This window comes from Crinia signifera, chromosome 5 (genome assembly GCF_055691185.1).
Source record: "Crinia signifera chromosome 5, ASM5569118v1, whole genome shotgun sequence".
Classification (NCBI taxonomy): domain Eukaryota; kingdom Metazoa; phylum Chordata; class Amphibia; order Anura; family Myobatrachidae; genus Crinia; species Crinia signifera.
This window is the reverse complement of record NC_139221.1, coordinates 228,800,943-228,822,683: the sequence shown is the minus strand read 5'-3', so window position 1 is coordinate 228,822,683 and position 21,741 is coordinate 228,800,943. Positions and strand designations below refer to the sequence as shown.

At 45.9% G+C, this 21,741-nt stretch overlaps 1 protein-coding gene across 1 annotated transcript in view; it reads left to right on the top strand.

The window, feature by feature from the left end:
* LOC146080913 (collagen alpha-4(VI) chain-like) overlaps nucleotides 1-21,741 on the top strand; it is a 212,229-nt gene that overhangs the window by 25,193 nt on the left and 165,295 nt on the right. The window contains exon 2 of the mRNA XM_083188615.1: nucleotides 10,597-10,685. Coding sequence (XP_083044741.1) covers nucleotides 10,610-10,685 — 76 coding nt within the window. The 5' untranslated portion in view covers nucleotides 10,597-10,609. The remainder of the gene's footprint in view (nucleotides 1-10,596; nucleotides 10,686-21,741) is intronic.

Here is a 21,741-nt window from a genome sequence, read left to right as displayed (position 1 = left end):
GACTTTTTTTAAACTTCTACTTTTTATCGTATGGATCCATGTGGATTACTTCTTGTGAATAAATTTTCCTGTTACCTGTCATCTGGCGTCCATTGGTAAAAGAAACCTTTGTTATGAACGCGAGACAGAACGCAAATGTAAGTTGATTTCATGCCGTCCATTCCCTGCTACCCTGAAGCTATTACTAAAGAAACCATTACGTGAACACCTGATAGAATTTCATTGTAAGTTCTTATCATTTATAACACCAGGAAGAATTCTGTTGCAGAATCCTGCTTCATATTCCAGATACATTTATTTGGTTTTCTTATAGCGCTAGTCTATTGTTAAATCTTTTTTTCTGTGCAAGTGAAGGCCCTCCACAGGAATGTTTTCAAAGCTACAGTCTTCACCAGCTGTGCTTGTGGGGAGTTGGTGTTCATACCCCACATACCACTCATACAACCAGAGCACCCAGGGCTGCCACTAGGAATTTTGGGCCTGGGACTGATCCCCTCCCCCCCTTCACTTACCACCCGACTCCTGCTCCCTCATCCCCTCCTGCTGACCCGACGCCCAGGCTTCTTCAATGCAGTACACCTGCGGCCAGTTAAAATGCAGCACCGGCATCCGCTCTGATTGGCTAACGGTACACGAGCTCTGATAGACTCAAAAGCCGGTGCAGCTTTTTAATTGGCTGCCGGCATCCTGCATTGACAAAGCCTGTGCTCCATTCAGTGCACCGAGCACAGCGCAAGTAGCACAGCGGAGGCAGTCAGGGGGGGGGGAGGGGATTGCCGTGGGCAAAATTAGCTGCCCGGGCCCTTCCAGAGGTCTGGGCCCGGGACAGTTGTTCCCTATCGGCGGCCCTGAGAGCACCCCCTTAAAGTTCAAGAGGTTGTAGTTCATCCCAAAGGTTTGCTTTAGTATGACCATCAACAAAACCTAAGGGCAGTTACTGAAGTTGGAAAAGATTGACTTGAGGGAGAATTTCTTCTCACATGGGCAATTCTGCATAGCCAGAGTGAGTTTACCCAGTAGCCTGATGATTCCAAAGGCCCCCATATACTACAGTGGCTGAGAAATCGGGTGAAATTGGCCCAAATAGCTAGTGTATGACATCCGTTTGTATCTGATGCACAGTCCCATGCCCATCGACAGGTCGGACAGGCTGTGCAGCTGTCAGAGGCACATCATGGATGCTAAGCACCTGACGGTGCGGCAGAAGAATTTTTTTTTTTAAAGCTTTTTTATGTGGTCAAAGCTTCAAAGCAATACAAAATCGCAGATACAATACAATACACATCATATATGTATGGAAGAATAGTAGGATCTACAAATTCAAAGAGTTCTTAAAGATGTAATAAAATATTGTGCTAGTGTAACATATCCAAAAGGAAATTATTCTAAAAGTATTGGAGGGTCATTCAGTTGAACACGTTCTTCATACCAAAGAGTTCCTTGAAAGCATTGATTAATGGCTTGTTTGGTGGACATTGGTAATGTCTCTATATAGCTGCCCCAGGTATCAAAGAGTTTTTTGGTGCAAGCTTCTTTTCGAAGAGAGGCTTCCAGCCAGTCCCTATGAAAGATGAAGAATAACTTATCACTAAAGATTTTCAAGGTTGGAGGGGTGTTTTAAATCCATACTTGCAAAATGGTCTTACGGACAGCAGTTGAGATTGCCAGCAGACATTTTAACTGCTTTGGGGGCTCTTATTCCCTCATGGAGAAGGCCAAACATGGCCCATTCTGGAGTAAGTGGGGTGTAATTAACTAGATGTTCATTAGAATTTAAAAATCCTATTAAAAAAACTGGGCTGACACTGATTGGCTGAGAGAGCTCTCTCAGCCAATCAGCGGTCTCCCAGTCTTTTGAATAGGAATTTTCATTTCTGCTGCCCCCACCAGCAGCTCCCCAGCTTACTTGTGATAAATTGCATGCAATTTATCACATGTAAAAAAATGGCACATCAAGTGCCAGATCTAGTGAGCTCTCCCGGGGAGCTGCTGGGGGAGCTCAGGGGAAGTCTGGCCGACTTGTCCTTAGGATGCAAGGGGGCCTTAACATGAAGAGAATAGCATATGCGCCTGGTATGCGCCAGGAATAGTAATTGCTGTAGATTAAATTGTCTTCTTTGGCATTGGATGCATTAGTATTGTCAGTTGATTATTTGTTCATTATTTTTTTTTGTTTTTAATCAGGTAAGCAGTACTCGCTACTTACTGGTACTAATGAGTTAGTCTACCATTTTCATAGTAAGCATGGCAAGATGGAGTCTTCCTATACTGTATAGTTCCATTGTTAAAGCAGGTTTAACAATGAAACATTGAATGTAGAGCCAGTAGGTGTAGCAGAAGTTACCACTAACTGTAGTAATTCGATGCCAGCCCATTGTCTGTCAGCCATTCGCATACCAGTACCCAATGATACAGATGTTAGCCTCAAATCATAAGACAAGAGGGATGTGCACATTTAAAGTCACACTATTTCTAAGCAGCTGCTTAGCAGCTGTGTCTTATAATGTTTTTGGCTGGACACATCACTTCCCTTCTGTAAGGAGCTATATAAATACTGAAACAACTCACTTTATCAAACATAAATCTGCAATCATTAAAGCACAGCACTTGTGTGTAGGCAGAGCGGTGGACCACACATCATCAGCAATTACTAGAAACCTTGTACATGTTAAAAGTCACTGTGTAGAGGAATTCCTTGAAACAAGAGGCTTAGTTGATGGCAATTAATGTATTCTATTACTAGCAAGTTTACAATGAGGGAAGACATTTGTGTTGTTACAAGCTACACATACTAGAGACTTGGCTGTGAATCAGTGTTTGAGAACAATAGTGAACCCTTCAGGTCAAAAGTAACCTGGCTGATGTTAATGGACACAGAAATGTAAATTGCTATAGAGACAACATCTGTGTCATACATAAGTAGCATTATTACATTTTTATGTGTGACCTTTGGCATCAATGACATATAATGACAGAAGCCAGAAGGAAGAGACTGCTCTGGCCAAATGAACTTACAGTCTAAGAAGTGGGGTAACATTATATAGAAGGTAGCGTCATAATAGTGTGGGTGTGGGAGAGTGTGGGTGGGGGAGAGTGTGGGTGGCTATTCTAAGAAGCAGCATTTAATATGAAATAATAATGCAATTAGTGGCAACCGGAATTTCTATGTGAAATAAACATGAATCATACCTTCATACAATCCCCCAGACATAACAAATATCACAGAGATCAGGAAACCACCAGCAGTTTTGTCTCTGGGACTATTTTTAAATGTGAGTCAATAGTTCAATTATTCCAGAGGTTGTCCGTTCCGCCAGATAAAAGCTTATCTAGCACAATAAATAGGCAAGTAACAGAATGCCAGTAGGTGACTGGCCTAAGTATGCTCTTGCCTACTCTACCGACATATCTGTGAAGATCACTAATCTTGGGTGGCAATGCTGTAATAAATGTAGGCATGTATGTCTGCAGTGGATGGTCTAGGGTAGATGGTGACGGGAGTTGTTGCAAATTGTCTCATAGTGGCTCTTTCCTTGCTTTACAATGCTGGTAGTTGCGGTGCAGCCATTATAACACATTCATCATGCCATCATGCCCATACCGTGCTTATTTCTGTAGCATCTCCCATGTAGCCTGCCTGGCTGTTATCTTATAGAGGGAACAGACCAGGAGTTGGCAACAATAAACAGAGAATCCAAGTCCTTTCTCAAAAATTACAAAAAATGTAATTAAATTTTATTAAACTGCATTTTGTTTATGACATCTTGCACCCCAAGATACCGAACATTAACATCAAACAAGCACTTATTATATTAATGATATAATATACAACAGTGTGTTGTTAAAATTGGGCAAATTCATCCACTAGTACCCATTTCACACTGCAATTGTTAAACAGTATATTGCCGTTTTTTTCACATTTCAAAACGTTTAAGGCTGCAGTGGGAAAGTGCCAGAGTTGATTTACAGGTTAAAGATAACGTTTAAAAAGCAGAGTCCTACATGTTTCAGAGCCCTTTTTAATGCAGTGAGAATGGCTCTGAAACGGTATTTAAGATCCCACACTAGACTCCCCCTCCCCTGGTATCTGTCCCGGCCCCTCCTGGTACCCGGCAGCTGGTACCCCCCCTCTCCCCTGGTAACCAGCAGCTGGTACCCCCCTCTCCCCTGGTATCTGGCAGCGATCCATCCGGGCAGCAGTATGCATAAAAGCATCATTCAGGAGTTTGATGCAGGAGGAGGCTGCAGCTGGTGCACAGACAGTGGGGGCACTGGGGATCCGGGAAGCGCGGTCCGTGCTCAGGAGGAGGAAGCAGTGGGTCCATTAGGAGATTGTAATTTCATCGGCAGGGGTCCCTGCTGCCAATGGGAAATAGAGGAGCCGTTCATTAAATATGCACATATTTAATTAGCAACTCATTAGCTATGCGCAAATGTAATGCAGCGGCTATCTGATCACATGGCTCTGCAAATTAGCAGAGAACCAATCAGCTCTGAATAACCCGTAATATGCAGTATACTTCTGCTGAATTATATTAAGTAGAGTACATATTTAATTCCATATTACAAATATACAATGTAATCAAAGTGTTATAATGATATCATAGCCAGTCCCACTTGTTAAATTAGCCCCTATCGTGGCACATTTTGAAATTATGACAAATTTGGGCCTACTGTATTACATTTGGCTCAAAGGGCCTTATTCTAGTCTTTCTGACAAAATCCTTCATGATGGACAAAACCATGTGCACTGCAGGTGGGGCAGATGTTACTTGTACAGAGAGAATTAGATTTGGGTGGGGTTTTACTTCAAAGTGAGATCTATATTGCAGTGTAAAAATAAAGCAGTCAGTATTTACCCTGCACAGAAACAAAATAACTCACCCAAATCTAATTTTCTCTGCACATTTTACATCTGCCCCCCCCCCCCCAGCAGTGTCCATGGTTTTGTCCATCTAAGAAGGATTTTGTCAGAAAGAGTGAACTAGAATAAGGCCCTTTGAGCCAAATGTAATACAGTAGGCCCCAATTTGTCAAAATTTAAAAAATGTGCTGCGATAGGGGCTAATTTAACAAGTGGGACTGGCAGTGGCGGAACTTGTGGGTTGTGGGCTTAGGTGCAAATATATAGTTTAGGGCCCCCCTCCTCCACCCCAACCAAAGTTCACAATACTTCATTGCTGGTTTGAGCAGCAGTGGGCCCCTTAGTTGTCAGGGGCCCCGGTGCAATGCACCTGCTGCACCAATGGTAGTTCCGCCTCTGGGGACTGGCTATGATATCATTATAACACTTTGATTACATTGTATATTTTTAATAACAAATTAAATATGTACTCTACTTAATATAATTCAGTAGAAGTATACTGCACATTTTGGGTTATTCAGAGCTGATTGGTTCTCTGCTAATTTGCAGAGCCATGTGATCAGATAGCCGCTGCACACCCCCCCCATCCGTGCACAACTCACTCATCATTGAATGATTTTTCCAGTGTGTGCAATCTGTGCATAGCTCAGGACTTACTCATACAGTGCTTATCGGGGCCAGAGTGGATGTCACACACCCTTCTTTGAAAACGTTTGGTCACAAAGGCTTTTTCCCTGACACTACCATAAAAACGCTGGCTTCCTGTAATCTACTTGGGTTTGTAGTTTGATTAAATAAAGATGCTGGATTTTATAGCTGGATGGCCTTGCCATGCGTACTGGGCGCGGCACGCATGTGCAGTCGTTATATTATTGCCTGGCTTGCGAATTCGTAGCTGTGCAATCAGGTCTGAATAACCCCCATTGTACATACCTGATCATTCCTAGGTTTTTGAAAAATGTTATAGCTAGAATAATATGTTTATCAGATGTGTAATGGAGATTACAGGGTGCATAGACTCAGTGGCGTAAGTTCATCCATGATGCCCGGAGGCAAGAAAAAAGTTGGTGCCCCCCATAGATAGATAGCTAGAGAGAAAGAATGACGGGGGGGGGGGGGGGGGCATCAGGAAAGTGAGGAAATGAGAGGGGAGAGCGAGATAGTGTCAAGGATAGATATAATGTCAGGGATAGAAAGTGTGGGGAAAGCGAGAGTGTCAGGAATAGAGAGAGTGGTAAGAGAGAGGGGTCAGGTACAAAGAGAAAGGGGATGAGAGCATAGGCGAATCTAGAATTATGGTAATGGGTGGTCCCAGATGTAGACATAACAGCAGGGGGACCTTTGCGCGGCGTAGCCGCGCAGCAAAAAAGGGGGCGTGGCCTCATGGAAAGGAGGCGTGTCATCACAAAAGGGGTGTGGTATTACACTTTAGACCATACACAGTAATGCCCATTACACATTTTAGCAAACTCCGTAATACCCATTACACATAAAGCCACAAGCTGTAATGCCAATTACACATAAGGCCACACGCCATAATGCCCATTACACATTGTGCCACACATCATGATGCCCATTACATACTATATAACAAACCGTAATGCCCATTACATATTTGCCACATAAGTGCTGCTTACCTACGTGCTCATTGCTAGGGGGTTCTTGCTTGATGGCACCATAGTACCCATTACACATGATGGCGCACACCATAGTACCCATTACACATGATGCCGCACACCATAGTACCCATTACACATGATGCCGCACACCATAGTACCCATTACACATGATGCCGCACACCATAGTACCCATTACACATGATGCTGCCCACATAATGTCCCTTACACATGATGCTGCACACATAATGCCACTTACACATGATGCTGCACACCGTAATGCCCCTTACACATTAAGCCACACATTATGCGTAATGCCCCCACATACCGCCACTTGTAGCGTCCCTTAAGCAATGCCCCCAAAAGTGCCACTTACTGTAAATTTTTATATGAGCCTTCGCTGCTGCTGCAGGGAGAGAAGGAGAGTGGTGCAGCTGCTTCTATGGGGAGAGGAGCAGAGCGCAGCGAAGAGCATGCTCCCACTCCCCTTCTGGTGTCCCCTCTAGCCGAGTGGACATTTTAAATATTGTGCGCGCTGTTATTGTGCGTGACATCGGGGGAGCACGCCGGGCGCCGGCACCACGTGATTAAAGGGGGGGGCGGGCTGAGGTGAAAGCGGGGAGAAGAATTGGAGCAGAAGCTGCAGGGATGACAGTCATTGACAGCTGGGCAGAGAGCAGGGGGCTGCCCGGCTGTATTCAGAGCACTGCAGGTCACGGCTGTTTGAAACAATACCCCTTTCACAACAGAAAATGCAGGGATTTACCCGGGAATATGGTCCCAGGATCGTGCAGAGACATTCCCAGGCTGACCCCTTATACACCAGCATAGTCCCTGCATTTTCTGGTGTGAGGGGGAGAGACAACCACTCCCCTCTCCCTACCCCACTTTAACCAACCAGCTATATCTTCGGAACCAACTGACCCATTTACATGAGACCAGTATCATATTGAAGAACTTTTGAGTGGGCTTCGAATGATTTTGGTCCTGTGAAACTGGGCTGTTTGGTTCCAGAGAAATCTGCCCTCAAAGAACATAAACAGTCATGAAATTACATTTAAGAAATGGAAAAAAAAAATGGTTTAACCTCAATATCCCTGGAACCAATTAACCCATATGGATCCAGCCTGGTATCAGATTGAAGGCCCAGCGATTTGGGTTCGACTGAGATCAACCTCGAGCTTCAGTGATGACGAAGGGGGAACTGGCAACCGTTGAACTGGGTGGGGGTCGGAATTAGCGGGTCCCATGTTATCCTATAGGGAAAACATTCCAGGTTTGCCTGGCCGTATCTCCGGTTCCCTGTGCACCCCCGGACCACCCCCTAGATTCGCCTATGGATGAGAGCAGAAGTCAAGCAGAGTTAGTGGGGTCAGGCAAAGAGAAATGGTTGGGAGTGGGGTCAGGCAGAAAGAAAGAGGGGGGTAAGGCAGACAGAGAGATAGAGAGGTGTCAGGCAGAGAGAGAGAGAGAGGGGTGTCAGGCAGAGAGAAAGAGGGAAGTGTCAGGCAGAGAGAGAGAGAGAGAGAGGGGGGGGTCAGGCAGAGAGAGAGGGGTGGGATCAGGCAGAGAGAGAGACAGAGAGGTGTCAGGCAGAGAGAGAGACAGAGAGGTGTCAGGCAGAGAGAAAGGGGTGTCAGGCAGAGAGAGAGAGGGAGCTGTCAGGCAAAGAGAGAGAGGGTGCTGTCAGGCAGAGAGAGAGAGAGGGGGGGTCAGGCAGAGAGAGAGAGGGGGGTCAGGCAGAGAGAGAGAGGGGGGTCAGGCAGAGAGAGGGGCATCATGCAGAGAGGGGGGGACAGGCAGAGAAAGAGAGGGGTGTCAGGCAGAGAGAGAGGGGGGGTCAGTCAGAGAGAGGGGGGGCTGTTAGAGAGAGGGGTGTCAGGCAGAGAGAGCGACAGAGAGGTGTCAGGCAGTGAGAGAGAGGGGTGTCAGGCAGAGAGAGAGTGGGAGCTGTAAGGCAGAGAGGGAGAGGGGGGTCAGAGAGAAAGAGAGGGAGGTGTCAGGCAGAGAAAGGGGGGGCAGGCAAAGAGGGGGGGTGTCAGGCAGAGAGAGAGAGGGGGGTCAGGCAGAGAGAGAGGGGGTCAGGCAGAGAGAGAGGTGGGCAGTTAAGAGAGGGGTGTCAGGCAGAGAGAGAGGGGTGTCAGGCAGAGAGAGAGAGAAGAGAGGGAGAGAGATAGAGGTGTCAGGCAGAGAGCGAGGGGGGGGGGTCAGGCAGAGAGCGAGGGGGGGAGGTCAGGCAGAGAGCGAGGGGGGGTGGGGGTCAGGCAGAGAAATAAGATTGGTGGGTACCAGCCGGGTGCTGCTACAGTCCGGATGCAGGCACCCAGAACCACAGTGTGAGGTGGGCAGCACCAATGCGATGTGACCGGCACAAGGCCCCACAACGCAGGCTGTTTGGGTGTGAGGTGACGGGGGGATGAGGGGCTGACAGGTACCTTCACCTCAGCTTGCTAGTTACGCTGCAGCTCCCCGGGATTTTGCTGATTGCGCTGCTGCGGTCCGGCTGAGCAGGAGCTTGGAGCGACCTCGGCAGGCTGGGGCTTCCCCACGGACGGTGGCGCTTCTGAGTATGCTTCTCCCTGGGGGGGGGGGGGGTCTTCAACGGCTGCTGGTGATGGGAGGTTGTCCAGGCTGACACCCGGCCGCGGCGCTGACACCACGCGGGGTGCGCTCTGGGGCGGAGCTATACTTTTCTTCTGGGGGGGGGGGTTTCATCCCCTTCGTATCCCTTCGTGGCACTTCGCGCAGAGGAGTCTCCTGATCGGCTCCTGTTGGCGGGCTGTTACTTGCTGCCACTTGCTCAGACGGCAGCCAACAATCAGGTTACAAAGGGGGGGGGGCGCGTGGCGCTGCATACTGCCGGGCAGCACCTCAATAAATGAGCATATTTGACATAGGGGGGCAATGGAGTCAGTGCCCCCTTTAAGGCTGGCGCCCGGCGGCAAATGACTCCATTGCCTCCGGGAGTTCCGCCACTGCATAGACTGACATGTTTCCACGAAAGTGTCTGGTAAAACTCGCTTTCATGTGACAGCATCCTAGAAACTAGAGCACATTGCAAGCCCCACACTTTGATAAAAGGAGAAACTAGTTAAAAGACCTAAGCTGAGATTGCACAGAGTATACAGTATTCATATATTTGTTTAAAGAATGTAACTAAAGTTGTTTAACAATGTTTGTATGCTGCTAATATGTTTCCAAGATTGATAAAATACTGTATACTTAGGGTCTGATTCAGAGTTCAGCGCAGCTCCTGCGTCTTACACAAATTCCCAACTATTGGGAATCTGCCCCTGTTTTCTGGGATTGGGAGCCCGGGGTCTGCTTTTATCACATAGACTTCTTGGCCTAACAACCCTTGCTTCTGTTGGTCAGCTGAGTAAGATGGTGCTTACTCAGCTGGCCATCTTGAGAGTGTCTCCCGGTCAGAGTGCTGGAATCACCGAAAAATGCAAGACGCATCTTTTCTATTAACCCCTTGAGTGGCATGCCCGGAAATTTTCCAGGCTCAGCTGCGCTGCCGCAGCCGGCTGTCCCGGAAAATTTCCGGGCATACCACAAATATGAAATAGGTGTGCGCCAGTGGTGTCCAGGTGTGCACCACTGGCGCACCACCTCTTGAGCCCCCCGTTACATCCCCCAGCCCCTCCAATCACCTGTGATCGTATACCGGAGCTCTTCTAACCCCTGCCGCTCCCCCAGCCTCTAACCGCCTGCCGCCATTCATTTTGCAGCAGTGACGTATGCGGCAGGCTCGGGGATGTTTGGGGCGGCTCTGGGGGACTCTGGAGCACTCAGGCGCCCGAGTCCTCCTGAGCCGCTGCAAAACATCCCCGAGCCTGCCGCCAGTGTGATGTCTGACAGGCGGCTGGGGCAGCGGCGACATGGGAGCTTTTTAATAGAGGAGATGCCTCTTGCATGTTGTTGCGATCCTGGCATCTGACCAACATCACAAGTTGGCATGCTGAGTAAGCTACAATGCTGCTTGCATGCATTATTGCATTTTTTTGTCCGTCTTTGAATCAGACACTTGGTTAAAGGTAAATGTATGCTTTTCTGTAGCACAAATTCAGCACTTTTATTTATATTTTGCTTGTTTTTCTTTATTATTTCTAGGTATCTTGACAAAATGGGAGTCTGGAGAACATTCCTGTTCTTTCTACATTTAGGTTACACAATCTGTGGCACACACTCACAGAAAACAGGTTAGTATTGTATATTACATTGTGTAGCAGGGTGAATTGTGTTGTCACTGTGCTGCTGATAGGCATAGACCACAAGATGGAGACTGGCTTGTTTACACCTGTCTTCTTTTTTGTACTTTCCCACATTTCATAAATGTCTAAAAAACAGAATAGTATAATCAGGACATATTGAATAATGTCTGTCAAATGTTAATGCCATATTTAAAATTGCCTTCATCCTTATGCTAAGAAGCATAAGTTCATCCCAATCGCTCAGAGTCAGTGCCAGATTAAGCCTTCGGGGGGCCCGGGGCACTTTAGACAGGGGGGCCCCCTTGCACTTGTCATTACTGGCCGCAAACTGCATGGGGGAATATTACACTGTCAAAACACAGAGTAAAGGCAGTATAATGGGTAACTTCAGGGGATATATATATATACTAGCTGACCCGCCCGGCGTTGCCCGGGAAACCCTTGGGGTTTCTTTATTTCCAAAATTGCTGAAAAATGTCATCTTACAATATGCTGTGCCAAAGACCTAAGATTGTAATTTGTTATAGATTCCACCATAATGTTAGAATGTGTTTGCATTGATACTCAATGACGGCAATGAAATCAGGTGTGGTGTTGTTGTTTGAAACACAACGCTCCTGAGTTGATAACTTGTATGTGTTGATGAATTCCACATCCACTCCTGAAATTTAGCACCTACTGTATGACATATCCTCCAACATCTGAGGGTCAGAAATCGGTACAAAATCAGAAAGGAACGTGGCCACACCTCCATTTCTATACTTTCAAATTGTACAGTTTCTAGGGTGTGTAATTACAGGCGCTGAGTGCGAAGGGACCGGGGTGGGCGTTACTTACCCCGCCATAATTAATTAAAAATTCACTGCTCCCTGCCACTGCCACTCCCCTCACCGAACCTGCAGCAGTCTTTGAGGTCTGGGGATCTGTAAAGCATATGCACCGGGCATCTCTACCAAACAGTGGGGCAGCCCCTGAGTGTGGGAGCAGGTCCACGGGCCTGGCCACATGATGTCATGACGCAACGCACGCTACCCGCACCACTGTAATGCCCCACTGGGAATGGGTGCAATGGGCCAAATTCTTCCCTACACCCGCCGAGCCAATCCACTGATCCAGCCATCACAATCATCAATGGGTGGATTGATAAGGTTTGAGTGTAAGAAGTTGAAGAATAAGACTGAGAAAAAGAATTGCCATGTTACAAAGTGTACAATTTACTCAATAAATCGTGAGAAAAATGTAAGTGTACAATCAAGAAATGAAAGTAGGATTAAAAAATAAGTTCTGATTCAAAGTGATAATTGTTTGGATGGGGTGGGTTGTGAAACAAATCTATAGGTGGGGGTATGGATATTGTGGGCATAATTGGTGTTTGTTACACCTACATGGGGCCCTCAATTGATGGGATTTTCACTACAGTGTCACGGTCACATTGTCACCATAGGGGGATTCCCAATTGGGGTCCTGGTGGTCTTTTAGGGACCCTTGACAATCCTGTAGGTCTCTTCTCCTCAGGGGCGGGCTGGGCCGGGGGGCAGGGTGCCATCTGCCCCCCAGGCCGCTCTGGCTGCTGTGCTGCGGGCCGCGCCGCCGCGGCCGTGTCCGCGGCCGCTTTGCTTTTTTTTTTTTTTTGCCGGCGGCCATGTTCCTGTGGTTTTTTATATGATATCTGCGGGCTGCGGCCACAGGAACATGGCCGCCGGCCTCCACGGCTACGTGGAGGAGGGCTCCGGCCGGCAGCCTGTTCCCTCTTGTCCCCGGCGGGCGGCAGTGGCAGTCGGCAGACGCTAGGTGCGGTGGGGACGTCATGACGTTGACGCCTCCCACCCACGCGTCTGCACTGGACTGGAGGAAGGCTGGGGCCACCCGTTAAACTACTCGTGGCGTGGGGGACACTTCAGGAGGCCGCCGCCGCAGAGACGCAGAGAGGGGAACTGAAATTTTACAGACAGTGACAGACACAGTAGTAAGTTAACATAAAAAACTACATATCTGCTGTGCTGTTCAGTTTCATGTATATTAATAATAATGCCATGACACCACAGGCTGCTCCACCTGTATAATAATTTGTGTCATGGCATTACTATTAATAATAGTAATGCCATGACACAAATTATTATACAGGGGGAGCAGCCTGTGGTGTCATGGCATTACTTTTATATTATACTGGGGGAGCAGCCTGTGGTGTCATTATTATTGTACAGGGGGAGCAGCCTGTGGTGTCATGGCATTATGCCATGACACCACAGGCTGCTCCCTCTGCATAATAATAATACCATGACACCAAAGGCTGCTCCCCCTGTATAATAGTAAAGTAATGCCATGACACCACAGGCTGCTCCCTCTGTATAATAATAATGCAATGACGCCACAGGCTGCTCCCCCTGTATAATAATTTGTGTCATGGCATTACTATTATTATATTATACAGCGGGAGCAGCCTGTGGTGTCATTGCATTATTATTATACAGCTGGAGCAGCCTGTGGTGTCATTGCATTATTATTATACAGCGGGAGCAGCCTGTGGTGTCATTGCATTATGCCATGACACCACAGGCTGCTCCCTCTGTATAATAATAACGCCATGACACCACAGGCTGCTCCCCCTGTATAATATAAAAGTAATGCCATGACACCACAGGCTGCTCCCTCTGTATAATAATAATGCAATGACACCACAGGCTGCTCCCCCTGTATAATAATTTGTGTCATGGCATTACTATTATTATATTATACAGCGGGAGCAGCCTGTGGTGTCATTGCATTATTATTATACAGCGGGAGCAGCCTGTGGTGTCATTGCATTATTATTATACAGCGGGAGCAGCATGTGGTGTCATTGCATTATTATTATACAGAGGGAGCAGCCAGTGGTGTCATGGCATTACTTTTATATTATACAGGGGGAGCAACCTGTGGTGTGTCATAATTATTATTGTACAGGGGGAGCAGCCTGTGGTGTCATGGCATTATGCCATGACACCACAGGCTGCTCCCTCTGCATAATAATAATGCCATGACACCACAGGCTGCTCCCCCTGTATAATATAAAAGTAATGCCATGACACCACAGGCTGCTCCCTCTGTATAATAATAATGCAATGACGCCACAGGCTGCTCCCCCTGTATAATAATTTGTGTCATGGCATTACAATTGTTATATTATACAGCGGGAGCAGCCTGTGGTGTCATTGCATAATTATTATACAGAGGAAGCAGCCAGTGGTGTCATTGCATTATTATTATACAGCGGGAGCAGCCTGTGGTGTCATTGCATTATGCCATGACACCACAGGCTGCTCCCGCTGTATAATAATAACGCCATGACACCACAGGCTGCTCCCTCTGTATAATAATAATGCAATGACACCACATGCTGCTCCCGCTGTATAATAATAATGCAATGACACCACAGGCTGCTCCCGCTGTATAATAATAATGCCATGACACCACAGGCTGATCCCCCTGTATAATAATTTGTGTCATGGTATTACTATTATTATATTATACAGCGGGAGCAGCCTGTGGTGTCATTGCATTATTATTATACAGCGGGAGCAGCCTGTGGTGTCATTGCATTATTATTATTATTATTATACAGCGGGAGCAGCATGTGGTGTCATTGCATTATTATTATACAGAGGGAGCAGCCAGTGGTGTCATGGCATTACTTTTATATTATACAGGGGGAGCAACCTGTGGTGTCATAATTATTATTGCACAGGGGGAGCAGCCTGTGGTGTCATGGCATTATGCCATGACGCCACAGGCTGCTCCCTCTGTATAATAATAATGGCATGACACCACAGGCTGCTCCCCCTGTATAATATAAAAGTAATGCCATGGCACCACAGGCTGCTCCCCCTGTATAATAATTTGTGTCATGGCATTACTATTGTTATATTACAGTATACAGCGGGAGCAGCCTGTGGTATCATTGCATTATTATTATACAGCGGGAGCAGCATGTGGTGTCATTGCATTATTATTATACAGAGGGAGCAGCCTGTGGTGTCATGGCATTACTTTTATATTATACAGTGGGAGGAACCTGTGGTGTCATAATTATTATTGTACAGGGGGAGAAGCCTGTGGTGTCATGGCATTATGCCATGACGCCACAGGCTGCTCCCTCTGTATAATAATAATGGCATGACACCACAGGCTGCTCCCCCTGTATAATATAAAAGTAATGCCATGGCACCACAGGCTGCTCCCCCTGTATAATAATTTGTGTCATGGCATTACTATTGTTATATTACAGTATACAGCGGGAGCAGCCTGTGGTATCATTGCATTATTATTATACAGCGGGAGCAGCATGTGGTGTCATTGCATTATTATTATACAGAGGGAGCAGCCTGTGGTGTCATGGCATTACTTTTATATTATACAGTGGGAGGAACCTGTGGTGTCATAATTATTATTGTACAGGGGAGAAGCCTGTGGTGTCATGGCATTATGCCATGACACCACAGGCTGCTCCATCTGTATAATAATAATGGCATGACACCACAGGCTGCTCCCTCTGTATAATAATAATAATGCCATGACAGCACAGGCTGCTCCCCCTGTATAATATAAAAGTAATGCCATGGCACCACAGGCTGCTCCCTCTGTATAATAATTTGTGTCATGGTATTACTATTATTATATTATACAGCGGGAGCAGCCTGTGGTGTCATTGCATTATTATTATACAGGGGGAGCAGCCTGTGGCATCATGGCATTATTATTATACAGGTGGAGCAGCCTGTGGTGTCCTGTCTTTTACGCAGGGGTGCAGCCTGTGGTGTCCTGTCTTTTACGCAGGGGTGCAGCCTCTGGTGTCCTGTTCTTTATATATGCAGGAGAGCAGCCTGTGGTGTCCTATTATTTATTTATGCAGGAGAGCAGACTGTGGTGTCCTGTTCTTTGCATATGCAGGAGAGCAGCCTGTGGTGTCCTGTTATTTATTTATTTATGCAGGAGAGCTGCCTGTGGTGTTTTAATTAAAAACCTGCATTTAACAATGCGCTACTTATGGGCCACTTATGCGCTACTTATGGGCCAGTGCTCTTGACTTGCCCCCCAGGCTAAAAGTTGCCAGCCAGCCCCTGCTTCTCCTTGAGCTTACGGTCTCCCTTAATGATAGTCAATCACTGAGGGAGACTATAGGCTCCAGGAGAAGAGACCAACGGAATTGTAAAGGGGTCTCTAAAAAGACCACCTGAACCCCAATTGGAAATCCCCCTACGGTGACACTGTAGTGAAAATTTTTCATCATCTGGGTACCCCCTGTAGGTGTACCAAACACCAATTATGCCCACAATATCCATACCCCCTCCACCTATAGATTTGTTTCGCAACCCACCGCCATCCAAACAATTATCAGTTTGAATCATAATTTATTTTTTAATCCTACTTTCATTTCTTGATTGTACTTCTATGTACACATATTTTTTTCACGATTTATTTAGTAAATTGTACACTATAACATGACAAATCTTCATCTCAGTCTTATTCTTCAACTTCTTACACTCATAACATTCAAACAAATGCATGCAGCGCTCATGCCCATCGACCAAACATTATCTATGAACCAAAAGAGTCTGGGAAACCCTTAAGGCAGAGCAGTGCCTGATATCCAACTGACTAACAGGGTGAGTGCAGTGTACCCACTTTGTATTGATCAATGGGTGCATTGGCCAGGTCAAAGATTTCTCAGTGCAACTGGAGGACTGGAGAGTCGGATATGGGGAACAAAGTAGAAATGGTACATTAGGTACAGTTTTTATTTGCCGGTACAGACTGTTAAATAAACGGCAAATAATTTTTTATGTGTTCTGTGTGTTTGTGTGTGTTGTACTGTTTTTGTGTGTGTGTGTTGTAATGTATGTGGTTTTGTGTGTTATATTGTATGTATCTGTCCAATGCGTAAGTGTGTGAGGTGGGCTATGTATATACAGTATGTGTGTGTTGTGTCTTTGTGTATCTGTGCAAAGTTTAAATGTGTGTTTTGTGTGTGTTGTACTGTTTTTTGGGTGTGTGTGGTGAATGTGGGTGTGTGTTGTGCTGTTAGAGGTATGTTATGTGTGTGTATCTGTGCAATGTTTAAGTGTGTGTTCTGTGTATTGTACTGTTTTTGGGTGTGTGTTGTAGTGAATGTTGGTGTGTGTTGTACTGTGAGTTGTGTGTTATGTGTGTGTGTGTGTTGTGTTGTGTGTATATCTGCCGAATGTGTAAGTTTGTGAGGTGCGCTACGTATATCTGTGTGTGTAGTGTGCTGTGCATATCCTGGCAATGTTTAAGTGTGTGTGTGTTCTCAGTGGCGTAGCTTGGTTTGGGGCGCCCCCCCCCCCGCCGTTAATCGTTTTATCGTGGTCCGTCTCCATAGAATTGATTGAAGCCAGGAGTTGTGTGTTTGTTGTACTGTTTTTGGGTGTGTGTTGTAGTGTGTATGGATTTGTATTGTACTGCATGCGGTGTGTTTCCACCGATTTCAGCCCCTATCTCCCCCGTGTGTACACAGCTTAAGTGTGTGAGGTGCTCTACGTATAAATGTGTGTGTTGTGTGCTATGTGTGCGTATGTGGTGTACTGTGTGTGTGTGTGTGTACAATGTGTACGTGTGTGTGTGTTATGTGTGGTCTATGTATATCCTCAATTATTTCCTAATTGTTTAAAGCCTTCACCATAATGTTAGAATGTCTCTGTCATACTCAATGACAGCAATGAAATCAGGTGTGGAGTTGTTCCTTCCTCCACGGTTTCCCAGATCGGCGATCTTTTCCCCAGATCATCAATGAAGGAAAATTAAAACTTGGTGTTTTTTAAAATTCTAAGTGAAATTTCCCAAAAACGGCTTCGAGGTGCACACCACCGGGTCCAGAGGTATCTTGTTGCCAAATTTGGTGTCTCTGAGTGCCACGGTGTGTCCGCAATGCGACGGACACGCACACACACACACACACACACACGCACACAGACTCTTCAACTTATTATATAGATATAATATATACAGTATATATATATATATTCACATACAGAGTACCACAACACTCGCCATCCCTGCGAATGGGGTGCAAGCAGCACTCGCCATTCCCAGGTTGGGGTGAAGTGGCCTGTGACCACATGCTATAATAAATACAAATACAGGGACTCAACACTCTCCATAATGAACTAACTCACCTTAGTATACAATTAATCAAATAAATAATGGGGTTTTAGTTCATGAATTGATCAATGCATTTAAGCTTGCAGCCCATCGCCAAGGGACCCCATTTCACTGCAAGTCCTACACTAACAATAGTCTATCAAGAGCCTGCCAACTGCTGACACATCATAGCTAAAGTAGACATGTGTTTTTTCTTGGTTTAAAGCTCACCTGCCAAGTGCCTTATGGCTTTTAAAGATGAGGCAGTCACCTAACACAACACCTGACTTAGAGTGAAATGGGGTCCTTTGGCGATGGGCTGCAAGCTTAAATGCATTGATCAATTCATGAACTAAAACCCCATTATTTATTGGATTAATTGTATACTAAGGTGAGTTAGTTCATTATGGAGAGTGTTGAGTCCCTGTATTTGTATATATATATATATATATATATATATACACACACACACACACACACACACACACACACACACACACACACACACACACACACACACACACATACACACACACATACATACATACATACATACCACATGAAAAGCCTGTGTTTGTCCCTCTGCACCTTACTCTGTAGGAGACCTCACAGTCCCAGTGCTGCCTCTGATTAAAAACCCTCCCATGACTAGGCTGCTGCTGCTGTTATCCATGGGCCTGAGAAGCATGTAATGAGCTCCACCAATCAGAGCTCAGCACAAACGTCTCAGCCTCTGGTGCAAAGTGTCATGGGACTTAGTCAACTCCCAGTAATGCACTGCACACTTGGCTCCCTATGCTCAGCACCATTAATCATTGTCACATTGGCAGATAGGTGAAGCTGCAGCACTACCCCACTCCCATGCACAAAACCTTTATCTATAGCTTTTTTTTTTTAAATACATGCCAACCACAGGGGGCCCTAGCTAGAGAGGGGCCCAGGGGCACTGACCCCTTGTGCCCCCATTATAATCCGGCCCTGCTCAGAGTTATAGTAAAGTTTGGTGCCCCTCCTTAAAAAAAGGGAAAACAAATATGGAGTGTGCAAATGTGTGCGTGTATATATTTTATTATTATTATTGATTTTTATTAATATGGCATCACAAGGATTCCGCAGCACCTAACAGCGTACATAAATGACTAAAACAAGAAAACGACTTACAAAATTATATATAGATAGCACTACAGGGACAGGAACACACAGTGAATTGGCAGGGCTCCAACTAGGTGGTGAGTCACGGTATTGGTGTGTATACACAGTTCAAATCATCGGTCGCCGGTATCAATACACGCAGCCGGCATTGGCTGGGAGGGAGAGACGGCACAAGGGGGAACTGAGGCCATGCTGCATTGTACCTTGTACATGAGACATCTTTTGGTGTTGACCTATTGACCTTCGACCTAGACATTTTTGACCTATCATACAGAAACGCACATGACAATATTTCAGATGTCAGTATTGTGAAATAAAGCTGTGTACACACAGTGCAATATCGCAGGAAATATGGTCGCTGAGCGACCATATTGCCAGTGATGTTTTAGTGCTGCAGCGATAAATTGCCGGGTGCACACTCCTGTGTTCAGCCTCCTAATGGTTGCAAGCTCCTGCAATCAGCTGTTTCCCTCTGCAGCTCCCCTGGCAGATTCTCAATCTCTGGTCGCTGATGACAACTGGACACTGGGTAATATATTGCACTGTGTGTACACAGCTTTAATGATTCTTTATGGTATCCATGGTAGATAGTTACCACAATGTTGAACATGTTGAATGATGAACTCTGGGCGGTATTCAATGTGAATACCGGCGACGTGCAGCGAATCCTGTTTAGGATTTGCTGCACATTCGACACTGGTCGCCGTGTTCTGGAGCCTCGCCGGCTCCGGTATTCAACGAGTCAGGGGCTCGCTGCCCCTGACCGGCGAATCTGAGCTCCTGCGGCGAACGCCGCAGGAAGCCTGAGGACGGTGGCAGGCAGGGAGATGGAAGTCTCCCTGCCTGCCCCAGAGCGTATGTGGGGGGGAGGTGGGCTCCCCAGGTGCCAGGCAGCACAGGCTGTCCCCCGGGGGTGCCAGCAGGGGACTGGGTATATTCACTACACCCGATCATGCATATGTAACGATCGGGTGCAGTGAATATATGAATATCTAATGAGCGGTTCGACTCCGGCGCCCCCTGCTGGCTGGTCAGTGTAAAAATATATATATATATATATTTTTTTATTAAATATATATTCATGTGCTTACAGCACATGAATAAAAATAGCATGCCCCTCCTCAGAATAAAATTCCTGATTTTTTGACACCAAATGTAAAAAAACAAAACACTTTATTTTAGAAGTTCACATTCCACTTCACCATAAAAAGATAGCGATTGCTACTCGGTGAATCATGGCGAAAAAAACCTTGAAATGTATTCGCCATCTGGTCATTAAATAGGGTGATTCACCGTTTTTGTCAAAAATTTGCCTTACAGCACAAAATCGCCATAAAAACCTGGCGAATCAGCCTCATTGAATACCGCCCATTGTGGTGTTGATATTTTGAATATCAACATGGTTACTGTCTTCCATGTGAATGCATGAATGCATCAATAAAATGCATAATTAAAGCTTTAGGGGGAAATTTACTAAGAATACGAATACGATTTTTCGTATTCATATTCTTAATACAAATTAATACGACTGCATACGGCTGTTTTAGCTGTATGCAAATTCGTATTCCGGAGGGAAATTTACAAAGCAGTCAAATATGTAATCCCCAAAATGGAAAACAGTATGTTCTGAGCGCTATGGGTTAGTGTGTACGTGCTGTGTGCAAATGGCTGCCCTCTAGGAGGGGGTTGCCGCCCCCAAAGAAGGGTTTACAAAAAGAAAAAAGATACCAGTGGGCGCCTCTTGCACACAAGTAGAACAATTTATTATAAATGTATCATACAAACATTAATTAATTAAAACTAATTAGACACAAAATATACACAAAAAAAGATAACAAAATAAGCATAAAACAGTTTAAAAAGCATGTGCAAATGCATGCGATGCGATTAAAAAATCGGGCGACTAATTATCGGGGCGCCGTGCTAGTACACAAGTACCCAAAAAACTGATAAAAGCCATGTCTACCCCGCGATCTGTCGACCGAAAGTCATGTTGACTTTTTCACCTGTCTACATTCTATATGTCGGTATTTTGACCTTGTCGGGATTTTAAATGTCGTTATTTTGACCTTGTCGGGATTTTGACCTTGTCGGGTTTTTTAATGTCGGTAGTTTGACCTTGTCGGTATTTTTACCTTGTCGGGATTTTAAATGTCGGTATTTTGACCTTGTCGGGATTTTGACCGTCGGTCAATGGTTGTATGACCGTCGGGATTTTGACTGCATCCCCTGGCCCAAACTCCCCAGGATCATTGACTAAGTATTTGGCTATGCGGCCGCTGCACACAGGCATACCTCCCAACACGACCCTCTCCAGGAGGGACAGAATGCTCTGTTCCTGGACTTCCCCCTTAATTTATGATTGCCATCACCTGTGGTGAAACACCTTTCACATCAATCAACCAGGTTCAACATAGATGATGGCAATCATACATTCAGGGGAAAGTGCAGGAGCAGAGCATTGTGTCCCTCCTGGAGAGGGTCATGTTGGGAGGTATGCACAGGGGAGGGGGGGGCGATCAATTTGATGGTGAGTGATTGCGAATGGATTTCCCCCTAGTCACATGGCTACAATCACATTCAAAGCCATGCACGGGGGTGGGTTTTTACTCTGGCGGGGAGGAGGGTAACTGATATCTGAACCGGGCCCTACACTAAGCAGATTTAATGCTCCTTCTGCACTCTTACACAGCTGTTCTCTGCTCTGCAAATCACATAGTCCTTGAGTTGGATCAGTTGTGTATAATTACAGCCTTGT